This window comes from Drosophila eugracilis, unplaced genomic scaffold (assembly GCF_018153835.1).
Source record: "Drosophila eugracilis isolate 14026-0451.02 unplaced genomic scaffold, ASM1815383v1 contig_616, whole genome shotgun sequence".
NCBI classification, from domain to species: domain Eukaryota; kingdom Metazoa; phylum Arthropoda; class Insecta; order Diptera; family Drosophilidae; genus Drosophila; species Drosophila eugracilis.
In genome coordinates, this window is record NW_024573499.1 from 1219745 (window position 1) to 1236411 (window position 16667).

Consider the following 16667-nt stretch of genomic DNA (forward strand, 5'->3'; position numbering starts at 1 on the left):
GCCTTCAATAATTTATTAGAGCATATTAGACCGATGCCCGACTTGCGGCAGCCATGCCACACAATATATCAAACAATAAACCTATTACACGGCGCCTACTACGGCCAACGATGTCCTCGGGGGGCAGTGCGCGTGCCATTGTAACTTCTCATCATTTCGTTACGCATACGCCCTGTCAGCCGAGGACAGGAAAAAATGTTTCTGGGTGTTACCCATATCCTCTGACCATATCCCCTCAGGACAAGTTCTCTCTGGGACAGATGTTATGACTCCGACTTTCGCTTTCTTTGTCCCTAGCTCTGTTTGCCCACCGCTCAGCTTACAGCACTTTCGCTTTCACTCTGTAATTGCTGCAATTAGCACTCGCTGCAATCGAAGACTAACAATCGGCGATGAAAGCTTGGCAAACAGTGGGCAGGGGTGCGGTTCAATGGACTGCACTTGAACCCTTGTCCGGTGGACGTCATCACACCCGTCGGGGTAATTTTTTGGCAGCTCTATCTTCGTCATCGGCCGTTGTCAAAGTCTGCACAGAAGGAAAATGTTTTAGTTTTTTATGTTTTAAGGCAATAAATTTCGCACACTTTATCCTTTTTACAGGATGGCCACTTTTTAAAATAGTTTAATAGTGAAACATCTTAGTTTTTAGCCACATTGAAATGTAAATTGAACGTCCGGAAATGAAAATGATTTGTAGAAACCAATATTAATGTGTTATTTTCTCTGTAAGGAAAAAGCAGTCGGCAGCTTGGCAGCGGTCGAAACTGATATGTTCCCCACTTCCTGTCAGTCTGACTGGCGGGAAAAGAAATGGGCTCCGACTGGTGGCTCTTAAAGCGAAAGTGGGGGCGTTCTTTGTGTCAATCTGAAATCCAGAGCATAATAATGTCCCGCCGCTGGATTCTGTTACAACGCGAGCAGCAGGACCCATTCCCAACCATCATTAAAATATGATTTATTGCGGGTTTCCCTAACTCACTTTTGGGGTGGGCTTTGCCGCCTGGCTTTTCACTGCCTGAGAGCTTCCCGCTGCTGTTGCCCGCTTTCCCATGGCTTTTCCACAGGGACTACAAGGGCTTGAGCCTGTTTGAGCGAGTGACTTTAAACGTCTTCACGACTCCGACTTAGCTCTGTTTTTCCGCTCGATTTTCGTTTGACTGTCAAGGTATCAAAGTCTCCCTGCAGGTCTCATCGAGTTAATAGCCGGCATTTGCATAGGAATAGCCACGAAACTCTGTCAAAAGTTGCGTCCTTCTGGGACCCAGTTGCTGGGGGATTCGGGGAGTAATTTAGCTGCAAATCGGTTAATTTAATTTAATTTACGCACAGATTGCGGTGCTTAAGTTATAATTGTAATTTCAATTGTTAGCCATTAGTTATGAATACCAATAAGTTCGGATTAAATAAGGTCCCTTAGAAAATCGATCCATTTACTGATGCAAATTTGTAATAATTAATAATTCTACATTTTAGCCGAGGGTGCTTCCTACACAGAAAGAAACTTATAACTTTTTTGATCTAAAAAACATATCTTTATACTTTACTAATTTATTTTTTCCTTTTTCTTTTCTTTTTCTGCCCCCTAAAAACAGGTTAGCGAATCCGAACCCATGATGATCGATGAGGACAACTCCCTTGGAGCAGTCCAGCCCCCTTGGCAAGTATGGTTTGCCCCTGCACTGCCACACCTCCACGTCGGCGGTGCTGCGGGACTTTCCACCACAATCCGCTGATTAGCGGCACCAACTTCCAGCTGTCTCCGGTCTTTGGAGGCTCAGATGCTGGAGGAGGTGACTGCGAAACAGGGTCAGTGGTTTCCCTAGATGATTCAGTGCCTCCGGGCCTGACAGCTTGCGAGACCGATGCCTCCAGCGACAGTGGCATCGATGAGAACAGTCTGGTGGACGGGGCATCGGGGACACCGCGTAAGAGGGTGCCCCTGACATCCACTTCCAGTGAGCAGGTTGAAGCTGCACCACCGCCATTGGATGTGGTGACAGCAGTGATCCAGCAGTCAGGAGAGGAGGAGCTCGAGGGATGCGGAACCATCAGTAATGCCCCCAGCAGGAAGACCTCCATTTCCTTCCTGGACAGCAGTAATCCCCTGCTGCACACGCCGGCCATGATGGACCTGTGCAACGACGACTACATCATGGGCGAGGGCGGCTTCGAGTTCAGCGAGAACCAGTTGGAGCAGGTCCTGGGATGGCCAGAGATCGCCTAGGACTGCCTAGGATACCCTTGCATGCATGCATTTGATAGAAGGGCATTTTTGGGCGGAGGATGAGGATGAGAGGGAGAAGAAAACATTGAAATTAAACTGAGCATCTGAGAGAAAGCTAACCAAAAGATTGATTTTGAGCCTTGCGATAAAGAAGGAGAGTAGCACAACCGACCTGACAAGACCTATCCCCACCAACCATTTGACCCCAGACCCCGACCCCGACCACTGACCACTGAGCCCATGCTAACCGACACATTTACAAACAGGAAGGGTTAATCACACTTGAATAGTTTTGTAGCCATGTTAACTGCCTAGAACAGAAGAATATACACGTATGTACTTTAGTCTTAATGTTTTTCTATATGCGAACCGTTTACACACCAACAGAAGGATGAGGAGCAACACAGAGGAGGAGGAGTACCAGTCGATGAATAACGATAAACTTACAAACCACGAAAAGAGAAAATATCTGGGAAAATGTTCATAGTTTTTTGCTAGAAGGCTCAAACAAGTTTTTTGGTGATGGTTGTATTCTGTTTATAACTTTCAAGCGAAAAAGCTGTGACGAAAAAAAAGTTTTTGAACATGTTTTACAAATAAATATATTAAACAAAAAAATGAAAAAAAAAAAAAAAAAAAAAAAAATATTATTGTAATGTCTAGTTTAAGATTTAATTTCAATGTTTTCAAAGTGAAAGTTTTTAGTAATATTTTAAGTATAATTATTCGAACTAAGCAAATATCTACCCGATTCAGTTGATCTTAACTTCAGGCTATACTTTGTGCATTTCTACCAGTTTACTTTGTGTCAATCACTTTCAATAATTTCTCGATTTTGCATCCCTTTGATATCGATTCTTTATGTAAACTAGTTTTAGTTCTGTTTAAGGCGCATCTTACAAAACCAGCTGTTTGCTTGCTTAAATCCAAATTCAATCCATGTTCAGTGTTTCTAAACTTGTTTTAATATTAATTGGCAAATAAATATAGAATTCATTTCGATGAAAGTTGCATGCAGAAAATCTGTGCTGTGTTTTTTCTTTTGGGAGGAGAAAATTTGAATATTATTTCAGAAAATTGAGTTCGTACAAGCTAATTCGCCGTGGAAGCTAAATTCGCCGTCAACGCTTAGCAAAGACACAACCCACTGTGTAAAATTCATGTATATTTTAGCACCGAGTCAGCCAACCAAATGTAGATGAAATGTAATAAATGTTTAAATTGAATTCCGAGTAATAATAATTATAAATATCAGCCTATTTAAACTGCACATTATTGCGCAACAGCTCCAGGATCTGCTCTTCAGGAGCTATCCACTTGCATTCCGGATATTTGAGGGCGCAGTGATGGGGGGATTGCACTTTCCCTGCTTCGATGGCATCCCGAAAAGCGGATTGCTCAAACCAGGCCAGCAGCCAGGACCATTTGGTGGCTCCATCCAATAGGTGCTCCATATCCGAAGCCTGACCTCTAAGTACCTTTTCTCCTGCGCTGTGGGTCAAAGTGCAAATGGATTTCAGCAGGCAGACAGATAGATCCACGTCGCTCTTGAGGAAAGTTTTCTCGATTATGGTTAAGATATTGGGAAGGCTTGTCGCTGGGAGAGAAATTAAAAGGTGAACCAAAAAAATTGGTGATAACTATAAAAGGTAAAAGGTACGAAACTTACCCACACGATCTCCAGTTTCATTGCGATAGATCAGCTTGAAGTTCTCAAAGATTCCAGGGAAACTTAAATTATCATCGAAAAGTCCTCTGGCTGTGGCGTTGGTAGAACTAGGTGCTGGTGTGGAGGAGGGCGTGTCCTCCTCCGAAGACTTTGGTTTATGGAGGGAAGAATTCCCAAAAATAGGCGGGGGATTATCCCCTGTAATGGCCTCCAATCCCAAGCTCCGGATTAGGTGGCCCACTAGGACTCCTCCAGCCACCACTAGCCCACAGCTTACCACTGCCGCCGAGTTCACTACAACTAGGGGCTGAAGAGGAAGTTTAAGGCCACAGCTTTATAATATTCACTTCCTAACTAAAACCCTACCTTAGGTGGTGCATTTCGCTTTCGTTTTACAGGAACCTCAAGGAAGGGTACTAGATAGTCCAGACCCAAGGCTATGTGCTTGCCCACCGCATCGAAGGATATGAGTTTGAATCCTTGTCCAGGATGGTGCTGCTTGGACATCTTCCCAGATCCTTGCTCTTCCTCCTCGGGTTCTTCCGCTTCTTCACTGCTAGCGGCCCAGATCACAGCACAGCTGGCCAGGAGAGCGCAAGTCAGGTACCATAACTTCATTTTACCGCCGAGAGATCCGTTCGGGTGCGTAGTTGGTGAACATTTGAATCAATTTCCCAGGTGGTGTCACCAGCAGACTTTTCATCCAACGCCACCGCTCTGCTTCGATGGGTAACCTGTGCACTGAAAAAATTGAAATATTTCCACAATTTCCATTAATTAATATCAAAATATCTATGTCATATATCTTTGGAATGTTCTGTAGTTATTTTACTCCCTTAAATGTTCTTGTAAGTATCGTAGAGTTGGGTGGCTGACAGATAATAATAAGTAAACACTTTTTTCCCAGTGTTATTATCGCTTGGCTGCCCCTTGGTTAAAGCAATTTCTTGCTGTGCCTCCAGTTCCCACTCGTGTCTCGAAAACAAAATGCAACAAAGTGGTTAGTGTGACATAACAGGTAGGGAGGTGCGAAAACGATTAGCTGGAGGAAGCTTCGGGCCAGATGAAAGCGGAAGATAGCTATAACTACCTTCTCTAATTGGGGGAGAAGTGGCAGAAATTAATCCAATTTCCCGGCATTTTCATTACGTAAAAAACATTCGTTGTAGTGACAAGATATGAGATACTTTTAAGATTCTTTTTATTTAATATTTGTATCTTAAAAACTAATAATATTTTTGCAGTTTCAATCTCTTTGATCTCTTTTCTAAAACTAAGAACAAATAAATAAATAACCATCACAATGAATGTACTAAAGTTGATTAATATTATCCATTAAAAAACTTCTTTATCTGTGGCAAGCCTCCCGATTTCCACCTGCAACTGCGATAGGTGAGAGTGCAACTGCGACTGCTCCTTGCTGATTGGATGGCATGGAAAACTGCAGTTCCATCGACAAAGGAATGCAGCCAGGAGGAGCTTAAGAATACAAAAGTAAATTATTAATATAATATTTAGTTAGTTTTAAGCTTAAAATTCTTTACCTTGTCAACACATTTAGAACCCTGGCATAGCCGGAAGACAAGTTTTGCTGCAAGTACTGGCAGATCATCCGCTGGACACAGACAGACATGTCGATGTTATGCTCCTCCAGCTGTGATTCCACGACATCAGTCAGCCGGCGCACTACCCCAAAAAAGAAACACAATGAGCACCTCTACAAGATAGATCTCTTTCCTACTTACTCCCTCTGTCTGAACCAGATTTGTAGCCATAACCATTCCCAATCGATGTAATGACTAAAGGCGCTAAAAGCAACCGGACCACCGCTGCAATCACAGCTCCGGCAGCCACAACAACAGCTGTGTTTATGATAGCTCCAGTTCGCAGATTCAGGATGTTCTGGACAGCATCTCTAGCCAGATTCATACTCCTCTTTACGGGTACCTTAAGGAACGGCACGATGAACTCCAGCTCCACACTGACATCCTCGCCGCTGGCATGGAAATGGAAGCCACGACCCTCGCGTTCCAACTTGTTATTATCAGCTTCCTCCACACTGATTTCCATATCCATTCTTCCACTTTGCTGACGCGGTTCGAAGTCGCGAAATCGAAGCATTCGGGCACTGGCATTGCCGTAAAAATCACCGTAGCTCAGATCGCTCCCGTCAACACTTTCTCCGAAGTAACCCAAAAGTGGAAACAGGGCCATTATGCCCAGCAAATGCAAGATCCGCATCAGCCACATGCTGTCGCCCGAGCGGTTGGAGTTCGTCTGATCGTCACTCAAAAACATGGAGCTCGCTTTGTAAGCGCCACAGCGACGGAGAATTACGTGCCCCACGCTCCGGCAATCAAGATATGATATTCATTTAGTCGGAAAACTAAAGCGTAAGACGGGGGCGCGACTTTAACGCTTGGCGGGTTACAAGTTGGCGAATTCGCGGTGGCAGCTGGCCGACCATTGATTGAATAACGATAACTGATTCGCAAGGATAAGGAAAGACAAAAATGCGAACTTAAAGAAGTGATTTAACAAATTTGAATCAGTGCAGAGATGGTGCTTCTGATAGAGCAGGTGCAACAGTCCGTGAAGCAAGCAACACGCTGAAAAATTATTCAGCTTTACTTTTAGGTAAAAACATTGCCATTCATGTTGTACAACCTAAACTTCTCTCTGTGCATTGGGAATCTCCAGTAAACTCTCCTTATTAGAAAGACATTTGCGCTCGACTATGGCCCGGAAAATTTGCATATTCCGCGAAGTGAACTCGCTTATGGGCTGCAGTTATGTCACCAGCAGTGCGACAAAGGTTAGGTAAACAGATCGGAGTTGGGCAAGAGCACCCTGGGAATTATCCGAGACTTTCTTGGTTCCCCGTTGCTTTAACCATTTCAGCGTTAAGGTGTTAAGGTTAGATAAACAAACTGGCGTTGGAGTAATGACCTCAAAGGGAACGATGTACTTCTCAGCTCAAACGGAGCAAGGGAAAGAGATCTGAAATAATGAAGGAGATATGATCTGTGGGGTAATTATGATGGCTTGTTTGGGGCTATCAACCAGGTGGGTTAAGGTTAACTAAACAAAAATAATAATTAGGGGTGTCAACTTGCATGTTTTAGGAGAAGGAACTAGATATTGTATTTCGAATTTAATAGTTTGATTTTCAAGCGAAGACCTATAACTAAAAATAAAACTTATGTACTGTTGGTGTTTATTAAAACTTACAATTTTACGCGGTTAACTACTTTCGGAACATTGGTAGGCTAAAATCATATGTGGATAGGATTAGTGAGAATGTGGAAGTCCAAGCGATACGTTTGACGAAACTAATGGATAGAAATGTCGGAGGAGCGAGGCTCTATCGTGGAATCAAACCGGACCATCTTCTTCGTCCTTCGCTTTGTCCTTTGCTTCTGTCGCTCCTTGCCCATTTCCCGGGACCAAGGCTCCTGACGGTGGGGAGAAGTGGGTGGATAGGCGGCTTGATCCAGCAGCCTCATGTGGTTGCCACTCAGAGGGAGGTCAGGGTCCGTACTGTAATCTGGAGGAGTGCGAATGGGTCCAATAGTTCGCACGCGGGGCTTGGTTTTCGCGGAGATATTGTTTGACCCGATTGTACGAAGGCTCCTGACGGTGGGGAGAAGTGGGTGGATAGGCGGCTTGATCCAGCAGCCTCATGTGGTTGCCACTCAGAGGAAGATCAGGGTCCGTACTGTAATCCGGAGGACTGCGAATGGGTCCAATAATTCGCACGCGAGGCTTGGTTTGCGTGGAGATATTGTTGACCCGATTATAGATGCAGGAATCCTGGTACTCCTGCCCTGCATAGCCTCCAGCAACGCGACCCGGCTCAGGCTTCTTTTTCTTCGGCTTCTTCGGTATGTTCCTCATCTTGGGCGGCTTGGGCTCCTCCTGGATAACGCCCTTCCCATAGATCCATTTCAACGGCTTCTGCCGTTCGCCCATCACACAGCCCGCGTACTGAACTGTGGCATCGGGCATATGGGGATAAAGACTGGGCGAGACCCAGTCAGCCTCGTCGTACTGCGTCTCGGTGTGCTTAACATGGGAGCTCTTTAAGCGCTCCGGATGCATCAAGCCTGCCGGCGGAGTCACCCCGAAGTCGAACTCTGCTTCGCTGTCCGATGTGTCTGTGAGCACCAGGTCGTCCTCGAAGGATGGTACTTTGCGACGCTTGCACTCCTTCCGGACATGGGATATCAGCGTCTTCTTCTCCACGAAACTGCGGCAATAGCAGGTCATCAGCGGCTTGTGGCAGGAGCACTTGCTGAATCCCATTCCCTTGAGGCAGCGCTTCACGTCGCGCAGCTCTTTCAAGAGAGGATTCTTCACGATCCGGAACTGAACGGGCTTCATTTTCACGTAGGGATTGGCGGAGCGTAACAGCGTCTTGGCATCCTTTAGAGGACGCAGGGTTATGGTGTACACATCGTTCTTCTTTTCGATATGCAGAGTGGGCACCTGGACCAACTCCTCCGGCTTCTCACAAGGCCGAGCCTTTGGCTTCTTCTTGTTATTGTAGTACGACATGTACTTGGACACGGGAATGCTATCCACGGGAAAGTCCTTGAGGAAGTACCTCATCAGACCGCGAATGGAGCGTCGGATGGCTCCGGGCCGCCAACCAGGCTTGGAGGCCAGTGGATGGGCAGTCCACAACCATCCCATGTGGCCAGGTACTTTCTTGATTTCATCTAGGCAATCCTTCTTTACCTTCGCTCCCTCCCGAGGGCGGTACATGGAGTAGTACTTGGACTTGTAGGGTCGCTTGGCCTTCAGGCGACGCTTCTTCGGCTTCGGGGGCATTCCACAATCATCTGCTGGGGCATCTGCTTTTCCTCCCTTATTCCTATCCGGAGATGCACACCGATTCTTGCCCTTCTTCGTAGACTTGGCGAGGTTACATGCCTCCGTGCAGATATCCTGAATCTTCTGCTTCTCATCGGGGACTTTAACCTGGAAGAGGTCTCTTAGCTCCGCGAATACCTTGGCCAAATCTTGGGTCTTGGTTTCACCTTCTTGACCAGGCAAGTTTTTTGAGACCGCTTCGACTTCCTTGGTGTGGGAGGTTTCCTTAATGCTGCGTCTCAGGACCTGGTAATCCCTCACTATAGCCTCAAAGGCTTCCGAGGTGCGTTTGAGATCTCCATGCTCTCCACTCCCCGAACATCCCTCGACCGATCCCAGGTCAAAACTGATATCCTCCACGGGATTTTCCAGATGATCCAGGAGGATCTGTTGGGCAGTGGCCTCCTCGTCATAGGGTCGCTCTTTGAACTCCGGCACGGGCTTGTAGCCACAGCTGGGGCAGGCCGCCACCTTGGGCAGCCAGGAGACATCCTCGCCACAAAGGACGCAGGATCGGGTGTTACCGATGTGCATCTGCCGGAGCTTTGGGGAGGAATACTTTTGGCACAACCGGTTTGTGGATCCTTCACCCAGAAGGTTTCTTTGGCAGGAGGAGAACTGGGTGGCAGGACCCGCCGGGGGCTCAAAGGTCACGCAACCGTCGTCCACATTGGGGCAGGAGTAGACGGGATAGGGGCCCGCCATATCAATTAGCCGAGGAGGTGGACTCTAATGGTATGCTTTTAGAGGTAATCAGAGGTTACTGGGATTTCTTTTACCTGACATTCGCACAACTTCTGTTCTTCATCTTCGCTGCAGTATTGGGGCTCAATGGGTTCATCCATGTCGCTGGGCATGAAGCCGACACAGGGATCGATAGAAGAGGAGGACATGAAAGAGGCGTCCTGGGGGTCCACATTCATGTCCATGCAGCTGGTTGCATTTTGATTGCCCGTCGAGCCACACCCCCTATCTTGTCCGCCCGCCAAACGTCCGACCGCAACTCTATTGAAGTTCAGGTGCTATCGCATTCAGGCGGCTCGAGGATCAGGTCCTTGGTGGCGTTACTTACTCTTTGATGGTCTGGCAGCTCATCTTCATGGAGAAGCGGATGTTCACCAGGCCGACGGTGCATCCTTTGCAGGTCAGTTCCACATTGGCATCGTGCACTATCTCGTCGAATTCGTTTACCATGCGGTGAACCACCGCTGCAGGTGGAAAGTAGCAGCCGCGCGCTGGACAGGATTACAGGAAGGATAAGTAAAAGTATAGAAAGACCGGCCATCACTCACCGATCTCCTTGCGCATGTAGACCACGGAAATTGTAATGCCCTCGGCCAGCTGCCTCTGCAGGCACTCGGCCTCTGCCTGAAAGGTCTTATTAGGATTCACAGGAAGGCAGTTGACATTGATACTAGTGGCGTCCAGGCAAATCTTGCATCCGCGGCACACATTGGCCTTGACCTGCAGCTTGTCCCGGCACTCGAAATCCCTACCAGGCATGTCAAGCCTTTGGACGATCATTTTGGCGGCAAAGCAGCGCATGTATTCCCTGTTGGGCTTGCCCTTCTGACCGGGACCCGGGCACCGGGCCTCATAGACCTCTTCCCGATTGCGAACTGGGCAAGAGGAGCAGCAGCAGGCGCCCTTAGCCTTCTTGTCTTTCTCCTGTCCTTTGCCTTTGTCCTGGTTCTTGCCCTTCTCCTGATAAGTGGAGCAGTGCATGTATTCAGCCTTGCTGGCCGCCATTCGGGTGCTGATCAGTCCGCGGTTCTTGTAGTAGCTGTCCCAGTCTATCAGATCCTCCACCGGCTTCTCCTTCTTCTCCACCGGTGGCGGCTTGCACTCAGAGTTCTCCATCCTGTCTGGCAATCAACTGAGATTGTCCACGAGTCTAAAATTTCCTTGCACAAATAATTTTAAAAAGCACACGAGCAATGCCACGAGAATTCACATAAAAATCTACAATTTATTTAGGACCTGTGCCTGAAGCGATCGACCTGAACTATCAATAGAGAATGAGTTCGGTTGCCACATTGGCCTAGGAAGTTAGGGAGAAGCCAAAGTCACGGCTTGCTGAGTTTGTTTAACATTTTAAGTGAGTCAGAGGGGTGAAAAGGTTTTATCTTGAATCTTAAGTCTTAAATCTTAACTCGAAACATTTCTGAAATTTGTATTACCTTAAAATTTATGTTCTTTTCCATAGAACATGATTCCTTCTTTGTAGGTAACCCCAAATCTCGTAACCAAGAATATTGTTATGTAAAATTTTATAGAAAAAATCATTTAAATTAGGAATACTAGCTTTATTTAAAAGCCGAAACAGTCATTTTGAGTTTAAAAGAGGATCGATTCGTTATCAATACATTTGCATTCTGCCCGGGGAATTCGACCTGTGCCAAGGTCTATTCAGAGGGGTGGGGTCGAAGAGACGGGGATCATCAAAGCCTCCGACATTGCGGAATGGCAGCTGCTTGCGGGGTTTCTTCTTGGGCGGATTCTTCATACGAGGCTTCGGTGGAGGGGCATGGATATCGCCCTTTCCGTGGAGCCAGCCGAACTTCTTCTTACGCTCGCCCATCACACATCCTCCGTATTGGACCATGAAGTTGGCTGGATGAGGATACATCGAGGGTGCGGCCCAGTCCTGGTCCATGTACTGGGTCTCCACATTAGCCCTGTCCGGTCGCACCTTCCGCTCGGGCTTTATGACCCCAGCCGGGGGAGTGACTCCAAACTCGTACTCCCGATCACTGTCATCGTCATCGCTGTCCAGGGAGTACACGAAGGTATCGGAGTTATCTGGCCAACCCCGTTGGCGACATTCGTTTTCCACTTCGTACTGGATGCGCTTCTTCTCAACGTGGCTCCGGCAAAAGCAACTGGCCACTGGGCGACGACAAGTGCACGGGGCAAATCCCTTGTCCTGCAGGTTCCCTTTCATCTGGCGGAGCCCCACTGCAATGGGATCCTTGGTGATGCGGAAGACTACAGGCTTCATGGCCGCATAGGGGTTGGCACTAGAGGCCAGGGTCTTGGGATCTTTCAAAGGGCGCAGCGTTATGATGTACTCATCACCCTTGCGACTTATGTGCAGGGTGGGATGTTGCACCAACGGCTCCTCCACCTCATCCTTGTGGCACCTCCTGCGGCGGTAGTGGTAACGCGACAGGCAAATATTATCCGCAGGATAATCTCTCAGGAAGTAGGCCATCAATTGCCGGATGGGCCGGGCAATAGCTCCAGGACGCCAGGACTTGTGGCGCGCCATCTCGCTCTTGGTCCACATCCAACCCATATGGCTGGGCACCTTGCAATAGCCAGTATAGTTGCTGTCCGAGATGCAGTCCACATGACCTATGCGAGGATCTTTTTGCTTCCTCTGAATCTTCAAGAAGGTATAGCTGTGGAGAAATAAGGTTACTTTCTCTATATTGTAAATAAATTTCTTTAACAAACCATCGGGACTTCTTGCGGTGAATACCCTTGCTCTTAGACCTGACTTTGGGTGGCTTGGGATAGGCCTTGTCGATCTCGTCCAGAGCCTTTTGCAGTGACTTCCTAGCCTTTCTGCGGGCCTTGGCTGACTTGCTATTCCGGCAGGCTGCATCACATTCCTTCCTCAGCTGCTGGGCCGCTGCTTCAGCCTCATCGGCGCCCTTCTTCTTGCTGTACATATTACGCATCTCCGTGAAGATGGAGATCAGTTGAGTGCGACGCTGTGAGACATCGGAGTTGGTTTTCTTAAGCTGATTTTGTTGCAAGGGTTCGGTTGCAGCTCCTGGCTGAGCCTGTGGCAGCGTGACAGGCTGCGCCTTATTCTCGTGTTCATTGAAGAAGTTATCACACAGCTTGCGGATGCGACATCGAGTGCAGGGCTTGCCGCCCAGGCAGCCACATGGCTTGCTCACATTGGGATCATCGTCGAGCTGGCTTTTCTTAATTCTATCTCCCATCGCCTCGTCATCCTCATCCTGAGAGGGGCCCAGTTCGCAGGACTCCTTGCGCAGAGAGTCCCTGAGCAGCTGCTGTGCCGTTGCCGTGAGATCGTAGGGCTCCTCGCTGGGATGTATATCCTCGAAGGTTTTGTAGCCACAGTAAGGACAAGCCGAGATTTTTGGCAGCCAACTTATGTCCGAACGGCAGAGCTGGCAAAGATGCGGTGGCTTGTAGGGTTGTTCCTTCAGTTCAGGTGCAAAAGCCGGACACGAGCCCAAACACTTGCGACGAGCAGCTTGCTCCCGGGAGGTGGTCAAGGACACCGCCTTCCGCTTCTTATGAGGCTTATCCGGTTGGAACTCATTGATGTCACAGGAGGAAGTGTCCGAGGTGGAGTTTGGCGGCTTGCACTTACAGTGCCATCGACGGGACTTATCATGTGAGCCTGGCGGAGTCGGCACTTTGATTTTGTCCAGACCCAGTTCATCTATGAGCTTTTTGAGAGCAGCCTTTTCCCTCTTCTTCGCCGTCTCGTCATCCTGGGGCACCTGCATGCCCTTTAAGAAGCAACGGCATCCTGCGGTTGCCCCACCTACGTTGCCCTGGGGCTCCTGATTCTGGCTCGCCACATGCGGACATTGGAAGGGCGCTCCAGCATGCGACATCAGACGCTCATCCGTGATGCAGGAGTTCGTTGCACATTTTTCGGAGCGTCCCAGGGTGAAGATAATATCCTTTTTGTTAATCGAGTTGTCCACAGGCTTGCACACGTCATAGCAGCCAAAAGGAATCATGCTTTGGCTGAGAATAAAGTACACAAAGGGAACTTTAGTAACCATACTTTTAAGCCAACTTGGTTCCAACTACTCACTTCACATCCGGACAAGTACAGCTAATCTTAAAGAGCAGATCCACTACACCAACTTTATACTTTCCACTCATCAGCTCCACCGTAACTTTCTGGGTAACCGAAAAAGTGGCTTCTGTCAGCTGCCGCAGGATCGAGGAGGTAAGCTTGGCAGTGCCCGTTCCTTTTACCTCGTCGGCCTCTTTGAGAGTCACACTGATGCCCCTTGAGGTCAGCGATCCTATTAACTCACAGGGACTGGCCATGAAGGTAGACAACGGCTCTTGTGGAAACTCATCCACCATAATGCGTTCCATAGTCAGCTCCTCGAAGTCCTCATATAACCGAACTGAGTAGACGGGGCTTCCGCCGGCAGACGAAATTCCGGACGGTCGGCCTATTGGCAAAGAGGAGTTCACCAGGATGACGTTGAACACGTAGGCTTGCGCCATGTTGAGAAACTATGGTTAAAACCGAGTTAGGAATTTTATTTACTATCTACTGATTTGGCTAAAACGCGTTAATTTTTAAAAACATAAAAAACTCTAGCCTGAATAAAATCGATGTGTACGGAAATGGGTATTGTAAGAAATGTGATAAAGAACGATGAACTTCGAACTTGACGGATAGGAAATTTGTCAAAGGTCACTGGGATAATACAAAATATATAAGATGGAGGATTGAATGTCTTCAGTTAACATCTGCCAGATAGAAAGAATATCGCTTATGTACAAAAACAATCTAACTAAGTTGAAAGAATATCAGGTATGTCCAGAGACACCTTAAGATACAATATAGATCACCATTTGTCTGTGGTATTGCCACTTATTCTGCCAAAAACTACAATGGTATATTGTCCCTATAGATATAAGAAAATAATAAAATGTCTTAAAAGTAGAAGTGGAATATCTCTGTACCGAGGTGGTATTCATGGGAATACCTGGAGCAACAATTAGACGACCTATCTCGCCTTTGTTAAAAAGTTGATAATCTCAAGATGAGCTGATGTCAAAAAGGGAATGCCAATGAAAAACCAACTTATGCACAATCCACAACTTCTCTACAATCTAGAATCTAGGAATCTAAAAACAACTAGATTAGTTATGAACTCTAGCCGCTGCTTTCTTTCCTTATCTCAAATTATAATAAGCTACATGATAATAGGTATATAATTTTTCATCTAAAATATTCATCAAAACATTATTACATAAACAATATGTTGTTATTATATATTTCATTGGAAAGTTTCTTGATGTCACCATAACTGAAGTGGTTATTATGTATTTCGCTCGCTATTAAACGTTGATATTAAGCGATCTTATCACGTACTAAGTTTGCCGGTTTAAGGTCCACAGAGGTGACACATATATGTATGTAGAACATTCCCCACCTTGTCGCCAAATCGTTTGCTCTAAAAATAGCAGAAGCATAAACACTCTTGCGGAAAGTAAAACACGCGTATCTGATATATGAGTAAATGAGTAGCGCATAATTATTGCCAGAATAATTTAAGATTTACACAATGGACTATACGTTTAACAACAGGGATGTGTGTAGCATGTGTCGCAAGGTAACTATGGATTTGGAACTGCACTGGTGGTGACAACAACTAGGTGTGTGCGTAATGCGTTTGCGGTCTGGAGCCTGGAGTCCTCTCCCCCAGGTCCTTTTCCGCGGGCAGCTCACTAGCCGAAAATGATCGGATTTTGGGAGATCGGCCTGCTTATTGCCTGGCGTTGATGATGTCCACGAACTCGGGCTTCAGGGAGGCACCTCCGACCAGGAAGCCATCGATGTCGGGTTTCTTGGCCAGCTCCTTGGCGTTGGCAGCGGTCACGGAGCCACCGTACTGGATGCGCAGGGCGGCGGAGACCTCCTTGGAGACGTTGTCGCTCAGCCATTGACGCAGGAAAGCGTGAACCTCCTGGGCCTGCAAAGTAGACGTTACGGAAATTAGTTCTGCAATGGCTTAGAATCAAAAGGAGGACTCACCTGATCGGGAGTGGCGGTTTTGCCGGTGCCGATGGCCCAGACGGGCTCGTAGGCCACCACAACGTTCTTCCAGTCCTTGATCTTCTGGGCATAGGCGCACATCTGGCGAGCCACAACCTCGTTGGTCTTGCCAGCCTCACGCTCCTCCAGGGTCTCACCAATGCAGGCGATGACCTTGAGGCCCTCGGCCAGGGCGTGCTCAGCCTTTTCGGCAATCAGAGCATCCGACTCGTTGAAGATGGCGCGGCGCTCCGAGTGACCCAGGATCACCCAGTCGGCACCGATGTCCTTGAGCATAGCCGGCGAGATCTCGCCGGTGAAGGCGCCCTTGGCCACCTTGTAGGCATTCTGGCCGGCCAATCCCAGTTCGCAGGGCAGCAGGTTGCGGGCGTACATCAGGTAGATGGCCGGGCAACCGATGACCACCTCGGTGTTGGGGTCAAGGGCGGCCGAGCTCAAGGTTTTGGCGATCTCGGCGATGGACTTCTGGTCGCCGTTCATCTTCCAGTTTCCTCCCACGCAGAATTTTCGGCCGCTCATGTTGTTGCTGTCTTCGGTGCAGTCGGTGCTAAAATTGGCGTAGAACTACGGGTCGAGGGATAAAATAGTACGGGAGAGTTAGTCGAGTGTTTGGAACTGATAATTTCAAGTGGGGAATTCGATGACTGGAGGCTCGCCGCAAACTTTTCCTTTCAGTTTTCTTTCAATTTCGAGATTAATCCCGGCACACACCCACCTCGAAGTTCGTCTGCTGATATACTAACCTTCTTTTGACCTTCGTATGTCTTCCACTGGCACTTGAAAAGCTTTGGAAAAACAGCTGTGAATTTGCCGAGAAGAGCTTGCGAAATGACGGCCTTTAGTACATCCGCCGTAACACCACCCACTGTGGGCTGGTTGTGGTTGTGGTCCATGATGAGGAGGCGTCTATGATGATTTTGGCGGTTCTGGAGAAGCGGTACAAAGGGAATGCTCTGAATTGTTTTGCTGTACACCTTGTGGCTGACTTTCAAATGCATATCAACAATTTCTCCAAAGAACATCCACAAATTTATGCCTTTGTCAAAGGTAATAAAATTGAATTTTGAACGTTATATTACCAGCATGCTGGCATTTTCAAA

The 16667-nt window shown here is 47.6% G+C and overlaps 6 protein-coding genes across 7 annotated transcripts in view; 1 reads left to right on the plus strand and 5 right to left on the minus strand.

Annotated features, from left to right (window-relative positions):
- The window catches only part of LOC108111333 (protein similar), a 59714-nt gene extending 56468 nt beyond the window's left edge, over positions 1-3246 (plus strand). The window contains 3 exon segments of the mRNA XM_017220754.2: positions 1593-1634; positions 1636-1713; positions 1715-3246. Coding sequence (XP_017076243.2) covers positions 1593-1634; positions 1636-1713; positions 1715-2224 — 630 coding nt within the window. The 3' untranslated portion in view covers positions 2225-3246.
- A 234-nt stretch (positions 3247-3480) lies between these two features.
- Positions 3481-4539, minus strand: LOC108111318. Its single transcript, XM_017220713.2, has 3 exons — positions 4260-4539; positions 3894-4200; positions 3481-3821 (listed from the first exon to the last, which is right to left on the minus strand). Exons 1-3 carry the CDS (start codon positions 4509-4511, stop codon positions 3481-3483), a joined length of 900 nt encoding a protein of 299 aa, XP_017076202.2. The 5' UTR covers positions 4512-4539.
- A 682-nt stretch (positions 4540-5221) lies between these two features.
- Positions 5222-6143, minus strand: LOC108111319. Its single transcript, XM_017220714.2, has 3 exons — positions 5639-6143; positions 5438-5579; positions 5222-5372 (listed from the first exon to the last, which is right to left on the minus strand). The coding sequence occupies exons 1-3, from the start codon at positions 6141-6143 to the stop codon at positions 5222-5224; spliced, it is 798 nt and encodes a 265-aa protein (XP_017076203.2).
- Positions 6144-7107: 964 nt separating this feature from the next.
- LOC108111451 lies at positions 7108-10761 on the minus strand. Its single transcript, XM_041819357.1, has 5 exons — positions 10061-10761; positions 9841-10003; positions 9548-9773; positions 7653-9497; positions 7108-7480 (listed from the first exon to the last, which is right to left on the minus strand). Exons 1-5 carry the CDS (start codon positions 10626-10628, stop codon positions 7226-7228), a joined length of 3057 nt encoding a protein of 1018 aa, XP_041675291.1. The 5' UTR covers positions 10629-10761; the 3' UTR covers positions 7108-7225.
- Positions 10762-11053: 292 nt separating this feature from the next.
- On the minus strand, positions 11054-14417 carry LOC108111351. The gene is made up of 3 exons (XM_017220783.2): positions 13579-14417; positions 12228-13508; positions 11054-12172 (listed from the first exon to the last, which is right to left on the minus strand). The coding sequence occupies exons 1-3, from the start codon at positions 14004-14006 to the stop codon at positions 11128-11130; spliced, it is 2754 nt and encodes a 917-aa protein (XP_017076272.2). The 5' UTR covers positions 14007-14417; the 3' UTR covers positions 11054-11127.
- A 605-nt stretch (positions 14418-15022) lies between these two features.
- On the minus strand, positions 15023-16475 carry LOC108111352 (triosephosphate isomerase). Of its 2 annotated transcripts, none has more exons than XM_017220784.2 (3): positions 16311-16475; positions 15547-16131; positions 15023-15484 (listed from the first exon to the last, which is right to left on the minus strand). In XM_017220784.2, the coding sequence occupies exons 1-3, from the start codon at positions 16458-16460 to the stop codon at positions 15278-15280; spliced, it is 942 nt and encodes a 313-aa protein (XP_017076273.1). In that variant the 5' UTR covers positions 16461-16475; the 3' UTR covers positions 15023-15277. The 2 variants fall into 2 exon arrangements, with proteins under 2 accessions (XP_017076273.1, XP_017076274.1); XM_017220785.2 differs by having other exon boundaries at positions 16283-16315.
- Between the last annotated feature and the right edge of the window lie 192 nt (positions 16476-16667).